At 45.8% G+C, this 10628-nt stretch overlaps 1 protein-coding gene and 1 pseudogene across 1 annotated transcript in view; one reads left to right on the top strand and one right to left on the bottom strand.

The window, feature by feature from the left end:
• Window positions 1-3780: 3780 nt before the first annotated feature.
• The window catches only part of NCR2 (natural cytotoxicity triggering receptor 2), a 7217-nt gene continuing 369 nt past the window's right edge, over window positions 3781-10628 (top strand). The window contains 5 exon segments of the mRNA XM_025042864.1: window positions 3781-3829; window positions 3967-4308; window positions 9751-9880; window positions 9989-10028; window positions 10030-10102. Coding sequence (XP_024898632.1) covers window positions 3781-3829; window positions 3967-4308; window positions 9751-9880; window positions 9989-10028; window positions 10030-10102 — 634 coding nt within the window.
• On the bottom strand, window positions 8338-8456 carry LOC112474671 (annotated as a pseudogene).

Below are 10628 nucleotides of genomic sequence, written 5' to 3'. Positions count from 1 at the left end.
CAGGAATGCTGCTCTCTCTTCCTATACATGCCTGGCTTTATATGGATGGCTTCACTGATTAGGAGAGTGAAATGGGTTCTTTTAATTGGAGTCAAGACACAAATTTACCTCAGCGAGAGTTCTGGAATCCTTATACACCCTTATCTTTATCCTCCCAATCCTTATCCTCCAAAACATGCCTCAAACAGGCCTTAATAGACAAAATAGACAGACACTGATCATTCAATAACAACAAAACTCTTGAAAACTGGACTGCACGACATATGCTGGAAATTTTGGCCAATTGAGTTAGAACCTGTATGTCTTGTCTCACATTCCAAAAGAAACAAACAGAAAGAACTTGCTTGTATATACATCGGTCCTCTATCGCTTTTATTCAATCTGCCACCAAGACCTACAGATGTGTCCAGATCAGGTCCCTGGACTCCCTACTCTCTCCTCCCCAAGCCCTCATAAAAGACAGTGAGAGGTGCCTGGTGGAGCTCCCTGCATGTAGTCTCTCCCTTCCAGATCAGGGCTCCCTTAAACAGAGGTCCAACCTCTCTGCTCATCAAGAACCACACTGGCTCCCATGAAGCCCAGGCTCCCCAGCCTGGTCCTGTATCCCTGCCATGAACAGGGTCCACCCCTCTTACCCAGACTGAACCCCCACCACCAGGCCCATCTGCAGGCAGGTGCTGGAGAGCACAGGCACTGAGGGAAACAGTTCATCGCGTGAGCCTGGGCACATGTCCCATCAGTTTCCTCACTGGTAACAATGGAATTGATAACGTCCACCTTGTAGAACACTCAGAAGACTTAAATGTGATCAGTATAAAGCACCCAGGATATGGAAGACAATCAATGCTGAGCTAAGTTAGTGGGTGTGGGTCAGGTCTACCTGGAATGAAATCAGAGCTGCTTCTGATCAGCTCCTGGGAAGTTGACACCTGTGTCTGTTACGGAGCAGGCTGAGGAGAAAGGAGCCCACTCAAATCTGATGTCCTGGGCTGCCAAGATGCCCTGCAGTGTCCCCAGAGTAGGGGGCATAGGCAGGAAGCTTTAAGGGAGGACATTGGATAGCTCAAAATACTTGGGAGAGAAGGCATATTGTGCCCATTTTACTCATAGAGGAACTGAGCTCTCGTCTGCCCCCAGATCTATTCTGGGAGAGGAGGAGAGGAATGGACACCCTGGGAATGTAATGTCTTCAGCTTCTCCCAGAAACTTCTCCAGGCAACTGTGAGTGTAACAGTGAGGGCAGAAGTTGCTGAGGCTCCAGGGTTCCTTTCTCAGAGAGTGGGCAGAGCCCCGAACCCCATGCCTTCTGACAGGACTTAGGGCTGTATCTTGCCCTAATAATGTGATAGTGGCTCCTTGCCCCCATTTCTTGAGGACACTTCTGAAGAAGCCCTAAATCTCACCACAGTGACATGTCCCTGCCCCTCCTGCAAAAGTTCGAACTGTGAAAGGAGCTGTCCTGAGCCCCCTGGGAGCCAGCCCCACCCTAAGCCCAGGCCCCCTCCCTTCAACTCCCATACCTGGGCCTCCAGGTCTCAGCTGCCAGAAGGAAGCCAGGGTCCAGAAGGCTCCAACAGAGTGTTTGCCTGGGAACCTGAGACCCTGACTTGATGCAGAGGGCACTCATCCTACTCACACCAGCGGGGAGAAAGAGGCAGATGCCACCCTCGGAGAACTTCCTAACCCCTGGGGAGCAAGAACCACACCAACACAGCTGAGAACAACTCAGAGCCCAGAGTCTACCACAAGGATAGTAGAATGTGGGCAAAGAGTAATCTAGGGGGCCTTCAAGGAGGAAGCATCCCTTCCCAGTGGTCAGCAGCAGCCAGACAAGAAGGAAATCGCCGTGGAAAAGAATTTGTTGCTCCATCCACACCCTCACACACAGTGACACAGCTCTGTGCCATCCTAGGCGAAGGCCACCTTCCTCCCCTTAGAGAGTGCCCTCCCGATATTCGGTGTATAATTAAGTTCAAAGAAGGGACGCCAAGCCCAGCTGAAGGCCAGAATCGCTTCTGCTTGTGTGTGCAATTTTGTTTTCTGTCCTATCTGTGGGCCAGACAGTCTTCAGCCAAAAGGCTCCAGTTGTAAACCAGGAGGCCTGGTCTGGTAACACCACTACCTCACTGTGTGACTTTGAGCATGTCACTGAGGGATCCAGGCCTCAGTTTCCTTACAAACCTATTGTGGGCATTAGGAGAGGGCACACGAACACACTTCGTAAACTAACGTCGTGCATGTCGGTGGTTGGCGTTTTTCCAGAGGTTTTCTTCTAGCTCTAAAGCTCCATCCTGCTTTCCCCGCTGTGGTCCCTCGGGCACTGACAGCCGATGCCCCTGCTGCATCCATCCTCCTTTTGTCTGTCCCTTTGCCTTTATCCTCAGTCTCCTCTCACTCCTACTCTAAGGAGAAGGGCAGTGCACAGAGGCAAAGTGAGGAGTAGGAGTTGGGTTGAAGCGGGGTGCAAAGCAGTGAACTTAGAATCAAGTCCCCTTGATAGGTTCCAATTCCCATCTTCAGTGTAACTCTGCACACACAGCTCCCTATGGCAGGCATTAGACTGGTCAAACCCCCAGTGGCTACAACCAGAATTACAAATAGCACCTAATTCTCTCTCTAAATATATATATGTATTTATTAAACTTATTAAATATATAAATGTATATGTGATTGATTAAATATATTTATTAAACACATACTTATTAAATAATATGTTTATTGAGTAATATATTGTCATTAAATACATAAAATTATTATTGGATATATATATATTTAAAATCTTTTTTCTTTGTAAATTGCATCTTTTTAAAAATTAAATCTTAAAAGTGCTAGCATTCACTAAAGGGATGTTAGAGTCTGTCATGTGCTTCTGCGTTAATTACACAAATCTTTCTCTAGTGTCCTTAGATGGTGGGAGTCGAGGGTGCAGAGGTGATGCCAGGTCCAGGTCCCTGCGCTCCCTTCTCCTCCCACCCGCACATTGCTCCATCCCTCTCACCAGCCTTTCTGAAGACCCCTGCTCTCTTTGCTCCCAGCTCCCGTCCCCCCTCCTTTCAGAGACCCTTTCTACACATCCCTCCTGGAATTTAATCTCCACCTCCTCTCTCCTCTCCCCTCCAGTACCCACGAAACCTCCCCAGGTGGAAACACGTCACTAAACCACAAGGCAGTCCCTGGCATAAACTTTCTGACCACTTCTGAGTGGGAATAAGGGCTCTCATTCAGACCTCTAAGTGCCCCTGAGCTTGTCACCCACATTCAGCGTGACTTTTCCTAGGGAGGGGGACAAACCCAGAGCCCTGAAAAGAAGGAGCAGGGCAGACAGAGAGAAGAGAGAGAGACAGAGACAGAGACAGAGAGACAGAAAGAGACAGAGAGAGAAGAAAAGAGAATAGGAGAGGGGGAGGGGAGGGGAGGAGGGGAGCAGGCAGTCCATTACTTAACCACAGTTTCCTTCTGACTTTCTAAGCTCCTCCCCCAGGGTAGGTCTGGGAAGGGGGAAGGGGCAGCTGGGCACAGAGTTGAGGAACAGCCTCTCACAGACCTGGAGCTGTGCACCACCAAGCAGGGTCAGATTCGAACCTGCAGCTGGAGGTCCCCACTTCCCTCCACCGGCAGAACTGGCCCTCCCTGTCTCCCACTCCCCAACCCAAACCTGAGATTTTGCCTATCTTAGAGGTGCTGGAAGAGCTAAGCAGAATCAGGCCGGTACCAGTTCCCTCTCCCCAGCACCCCCACCCCAACACATCCCCTCCCACCAGCACACTGGAAAAAGGCCATATGTCCTGGAGAGCCCTACTCCCAGGACGACTGCTGCTGCTGCTCCCAGGTGAGGAGGAAGGGAAAGGCATGAGGACGAGAGGAGAGGTGTGATGGGAACTGTTGGGACAGCGAGGCACGAGCAAGCAGCTCTGGGGCCAGAGGGCAAGTCCTGGCCTAGCCCTGGCCTTCAGCCTTGTTCTCCAGGCTCGTGGGCACTATCAAACGCTCAGCGACTGCACAGCATGGTGGGGCAAGTGCTCTCCGTGAGGTGCCAGTACCCACCCAGGGGGTGGCCCTACGAGAAGAAAGTCTGGCGTAAGGAAGTGTCAGTGTACGAGTGTGCCAGGTTAGTCGCCAGCTCTAGGCCCCACACGCTGACTCAGGCCTCTCGATTCTCAATCTGGGACAATCCTGGCGCTGGCTTCTTCACTGTCACCATGACTGGTCTGAGGGAGGAAGACTCAGGACACTACTGGTTTAGAATCTACCACCCATCCAGCAACTCTATCTCTAAGTCCAAAAGGTTCTATCTGGCAGTGTCTCCAGGTGAGCCCCTTCCCTGAGGTCCCTTTGCTACTTTTTGGTTCCTCCTGGTTTCCTAGTTATGGAAGCCAGGCTTCCCCTTTCCCCATCCTGGTCCCCTGGGAAGGCTACTGAGAACACGTGTCCGGAGGACTCTCATGTGCACGTGTGCACGTGTGCGCACACACACACATACCTCAATTCTATCTGTGTTGATGATTACAAGCCTCCCCAAAGATGCTCAAACAGATCAATTGGGCATGTTGACCAGTCTGGGCTCGTATGACCTGGCCACAAGGGAGCCTAAGACTGTCCGGCATCTTTGGAGAAGGCACCTGTACCTGGCACATAGTAGGGGCTCAGTAAATGTGTGTACGGTGGCCATAAACCACACCCACCAGGTTGGTATCATGTTAATCTGTCCATTCCTTCTGGTCCAGGTCATGAGATCAGCAAACAATAATCTGAAAGCTAAAAATGGTTTCCCAAATGATTGGGGGGGAAAATTGAAAGAAAAATGTATTTTATGACATGAAAATTATAGGAAATTCAAATTTCAGTTCATAAATCAAGGGTTTTTTTTTTTAACAGCTACGCCCATTTGCTTAGGTATTATCCATGGTTATTTTTATGCTACGGCAGCAAGGCTGGGTAGTTGTGATAGAGACCATATGGCCTACAAAGCCTAAATTTGTTATTCTCTGGCCCTCCACAAAAACGTTTGCCAAATTCAGGCTAAATCAAATTGTCTCAAAATATCTGTGGTTGCAATGGACTGAATGTTTGTATCTCTCAAAGTTATATGTTGGAATCCCAACCCCCGGTGTAATGGTGTTAGGAGGTGGGGCCTCTGGAAAATGATTATTAGGTCATAAGGGTGGAGCCCCACGAATGGAATTACTGTCCTTTTATAAGAAACACCAGAGAGTTCTCTCATTCACTTTCTCCCATGTGAGGATACAATCTGGAAAGGGGACTTCACTGGAACCCCACCATGCTGGCACCCTGATCTCAGACTTCCAGCCTCCAGAACTGTTGTTTATAAGCTACTCAGTCTGTGGTACTTTGTTAAAGCAGCCTGAGCAGACTAAGATGGCGGAGGAGGATCTTTAAAATCCTCCAATCCATCAATGATTTTTTTGGTAAATATAATAAAAATAAATTACTAGAAACAACAAAAAGCAGACATACAAAATACGAGCCCAAAATGCTTATTAGATTTGATAGACATAAAATTATATTTCAACAAATGCAATAGGAAGAAACATAATACAGGGGAAAAATTAAAATTATAAAAACTGCACATGTTGTTCACTGAAAGTGTGCCTGTAGGTGATTGATGTAGTGGCTTAACATTATATCTGTAACATTTTGTTGTTCCTCAGTCATAACTAAATAAAAAATTAGAAGTGAGCAATTTTTCATATTAAATGCCAGTATTTACACTGAATAAATACCGTGTATATCCACATTTAAAGGCTTAAATGTGACAGGTGAGCATTCTTCTTGGTTATTAACTTACCTAATCTGAGTAACATTAATGATGCCATAACCCTTAGGGGAAAAATGTATAAAGAAACTGTTTCGATGGTATGTTTTAATGACACTCATAGTAGAAAACTGGTCTCACAGAGTTATGCTGACAGAAATACAAGAAAGAATTTTAAAGCAATTTCAACAAGCTCAATATTTTTACTTCTAGCTTTTACAAAAAGAAGCAAGCAATTCGTTTTCAGTCCTCCACCAGTAGCTAGTTCCAAAATGTTATCTTATAAGGTTAAGGTTATATTTAAATTATCTTTGGAGGAAAAAAAAATGAATTCTGAATCTATGAATTTCCTATTGCATATATTCTCTTTTGACAGAAAATAAAATTTGAAACATTCTACCAAATTATTAAGGTTTTTTTTTAAGAGCACTTTTATAGATATGCAATATCAAGATTATCACCTATTTTGGTGATAACTGTTGGTAAATTAAAAACATGTCATAACAATTCCCAAAACTCTTCTTCTAAACTTCTAACTTTCACTTTTGCCCTTAGATTTTATTTGCCATTGAAAAGCATGTTGCCTTCTTTCCTTGCATGGAAATACTAACATCAAGGCTGTCTTATAAACAAGTCTGACTGAGCAATTCACATCTTTACCAAACTGGTTTCTATCTTGCCAAATTTCAGGAGTTCTTCCCGTAGATCAAACATTCTCAACGGAACTTTTGCTCTCAGCAATCATTGCAATTTGATGTGTAAAAACAACTGTGCTCTTTCCATATTATCATATAACAAAGAGAATGATTTCAAATTCAATACATTCATCTTTATGTAATTCATAATTTTCCACATTGAAAAGCAAGCTGTTCAGTTCAGCTGATATTTTTCTCACTGCAAGACTTTCTCATTGAAGAAAAGCAGCGCATTGATTTACATTCTGGCCAAGGCTCCCTAATCTGAATGGCTAGTCTAGAATGATTCTGTCAGCAGCTGCAGCCAGTAGAACATACTCCTACATAAAACTTAACCCCCAAATCACTTGTTAATAATGTGATCTTTCATCGTTTTGTACAATTCAGAGCTGATTGTGTTTTTGGCAATGAAGCTAAAAGATACAAAAGAATTCCTTCATATCATTGTGTTTAAATTGCACATATAGTAAAAGAACAGCTATGTTAGCAACATATGTACATTTTTCAAGTTGCCATGAAAAATACTTTGCTAGCTTTATTTGTTCTAGGACTTGGTCTTCCATACTATTAGCCAATTCCTGAATACACAGAGCTAAAAAGTCCATGGAAAGTGATGCTTAAGCTTTCTTGTCACAGGTTAACACAACATTGTGAAGCAAACATCTCTGTGGTAGTCTTTCGGTAATGTTTTGGCAATTGTAGATAGGTTTTTAGTCTTAGTAATGTGGAGTGTTACTTCACAAGCAGCTCACAGAACACTAGACTTTATATGTGACATACTGACTGCTCTCAAGCATTTTAATTCAATACCCGTTTTTTCAAAAAAAAGTTAGTTGTTTTGAACTTGTGTTTTTATGTCTATATGTAAATGTCAGTTGTTATTATGATAGATTTGCTTCATTAGCCAATACATATGAACAAATAACTCATCGGATATTAGTACATCACCATTATTTATAACTACAAAACTCTCACAGTAGGAGCGTCATAGTTTCCTAGTGCTGCCATAACAGATGTAGCGGCTTAAAACAATACAAATTGATGATCTTACAGTTCTGTAGATCAGAAGTCTAGTATAGGTCTCACAGGACTAAAACCAAGGCATCGGCAGGCTGTCAGCAGGCTGTTTCTTTCGGGATGCTCTTAGAGAGAATCCGTTTCTTGCTCATTTAGGTCTCAGGCAGAATTCAGTTCCTTGTTGCTTTCAGACCAAGGTCCCGTTTTCTTGCTGTCTCTACTCTGAGAGGTCCCCCAGCTTTCAGAGTCGGCCATACTCCTTGGCTGTGGCCACCTCCTTCCACATTCGAAGCCTGAGGTCCTTTTCCTTTGCATCACCCTCTGACTGTAGCTGGGAAACATTCCCTGCTTTCAAATAGCAACGATTAGGTTGGCCTCACCCAGATAATCTCTTCATCTCAAGAGATTTCACCCTGATCTTATCTGAAAAGTCCCTTTTGCCACCTTGGTGGACATTTGGTTGGTTGGGAGTAACATTATTCTGCCTACCTCAATTAAGGATTACATTTTCAAATAAAACCAGACTCTCGAATAATTTCAGAAGTAAAAATACCTTCGGAATCAATTCTGCTATCATCATTTGGCTTATTATTATTACTATATTCAGAAAACATATGTCTTTTGTTTTGCTGTCTGGGAATTAGCTAATGACTACCTTACTCTAAATTAGCTAATCATGTTAAACTCTAAATTTAAAAAAAAATTTAATGATTATAAAAATAACAACTTATAAAGATAATTCTTCCAGGTGTTTCTACACTGTTGCGTTATAGCTGATCAACTAACTAACTTCGACGTATCACACACGGGAACATAGTCCTACTATGTGTTTCTTTCTTTTTTTTTTTTAAACACCTACAGCACCTGGTATTCTTAGGTGGTCTCCCATCCAAGCACTAACCAGGCCCAACCCTGCTTAGCTTCGGAGATCAGATGAGATCCGGCACGTTCAGGGTGTCATGGTCATAGATCCTACTGTGTGTTTCTAGTACAATGCTTGTTCCTTGTGCAGCTCTCCACAACATTTGACAACACCCAAATTGATCTACACTCTGTTCAACCAGACTAATCACATGTTTAGAACTTGAGACAATGTCAAATTGATATAAAGGTTTAAAAATCCTTACTTCCAATTTCTATATTTACCTTGTTTCAGGCAGGTTACAGTTTGTGAACCAACACCAGTCCATAGATCACATATTCAGTAGCTCAGGACTAGAATTTTCCCCAAGCGTCCCAAGGACCTCCTCCAGGCTGAGCAAATGGATTATTCCTGGTACTCATTCTGGGAAGCCTCAGAGAGGGTGCCCCTGTGGGACAGAATCCTGCCTACATGTCCGTCGGCCTCAAGCTCTCTCCAGGGAAGACCTCCCAGGGCAGCCCCTGGCCCTCAGGTACCCTCTCTTCCAGGCATCTCCTAGCCCTTACCTCTCTCTTTCCCCCAGCTTTAGGAGAGGCTGCTCCTAAGGGGAGCTGATGGCCCCTGGGTGGAAGTTCAGACCTAGTCAAGGACACTAAGAGTCCCCACTTCCTATCACAGCCTTGGGGCTGATGCCACTTCTTTCCCTTCCGGGCCTGCCACCCTCCCCCAGCAACCATTACTTTGTCTTCATCCTCAAAAGCCCCCATCACTTTTCTAGAGATAACTTCCCCCAGCCTCCATCACAGGTTCTGAGCACAGGTAGATCTGGAATGTTACTGGGAAAGCAGAGCAGTGGGCAAGCAGCTCACAAAGTCTCTGAATCAAGAGGAGTCCCATAAAAGGTACTTATCCAAGCTGCTGAGACAGTGGGTAAAAACCTACGCGATGGCTTAGCCACAGAAGCAGGAGGCACAGGGATGTCCTTAAAATTCTCTACGAAGGGTATCCTTCCCTTAATAGCCTCAGAAGTGTGAGAAAGGGCATGGATGTCAGAGATGAGAGCAGCTTAAAGGCTGTGACTGTGTCCAAACTTGAGGAGGCTGAGAGGTAGAGAGGGCCCATGCAAAGAGGTAGAAATGCGTGGAGGAAGGCTCAGGCCTCCTGATTCCTATTCAAGTGTTTTTGATACCTCTATAGGCACTAGATAGAGCCTGGGCCACCGGTCTGTCTAGTCCTGAGCCGAAAGACTTCACAACACAGTCCCCAACCCCCAAATTGGTTTTCTCCTAGGGCAATGGTTTTCTGTTCCCAGTTCATCCCAGATCCCTTTTCTAGCTTTTCTGTTAGCAGGAACAGGTAGGCTGTCCTGCCACTAACCAAGGTCCCTTCTCTTTCCTTAGCAGCCTCTGCCTCCGTGCAAGCCACCTGGGCTCCCCATGGCCTGGTCTCATCACAGACCCAGAGCTGCATATCCCCCGCTGGAAGAGCCAGACAGGCCCCCAGGGTTTCCTCTGCCATCACTGTTCCTTCACGGTGAGTTCAGGGTGAGACCCTCATTCACACAGGCCTTGCTCAGGGACCCAAGACAGAGGCTCTGACCTCAGCCTGGTGTTCTCCCCTTTTTGTCCCTCTGTCCTCCAGGAAACAAAACTCCACCCTCTGCTCCAGCCCTGCAGCCCCGCAGTGCTCTGGTCTCCATGCTCTGTGGACTTCTCCTGGCCAAGAGCCTGGTGCTGTCAGCCTTGCTTGTCCAGTAAGTAGGGTTGGGTTGAATTTGGGGGGATATGGAGCACGAAACAGCTTCTATCCCCAGAAAGAGGGCCAGAGGGAGGGTCAGCCAGAGCAGAGGTCCCCAACCTTTTCGGCACCAAGGACTGGTGCTCCTATGAGAACCTAATGCCTGATGATCTGAGATGGAGCTGAGTCAGTGATGCTAGGGCTGGGGAGTGGCTGCAAATACAGATGAAACGTCACTCCCTTGCCCATTGCTCACCTCCTGCTGTGCGGCCTGGTTCCTAACAGGCCCTGGACCAGTACTAGTCAGCCGCTCAGGGGTTGGGGACCCCTGAGCCAGAGAACACAGAGGTAGGAAAAATTATTATCAACAGTGCTCTACGAGTTAAATCTGCACTGAATCCAGCTACCTCACTGTTCATTACAAGCCCATCTTCATCTTTCAAGTGCAAACTCTCAGGTGCCTCGTCCATGTTTCTCCCTTCCCTCCCTCCACTCCTCTCCCTCTCTCTCTTTCTGATTCATTCCTCCATCAGTAACACTGACT

The sequence above is a fragment of the Pteropus alecto genome, unplaced genomic scaffold (genome assembly GCF_000325575.1).
Source record: "Pteropus alecto unplaced genomic scaffold, ASM32557v1 scaffold7, whole genome shotgun sequence".
Lineage (NCBI taxonomy): Eukaryota > Metazoa > Chordata > Mammalia > Chiroptera > Pteropodidae > Pteropus > Pteropus alecto.
This window is presented reverse-complemented; position numbering and strand designations above follow the sequence as displayed.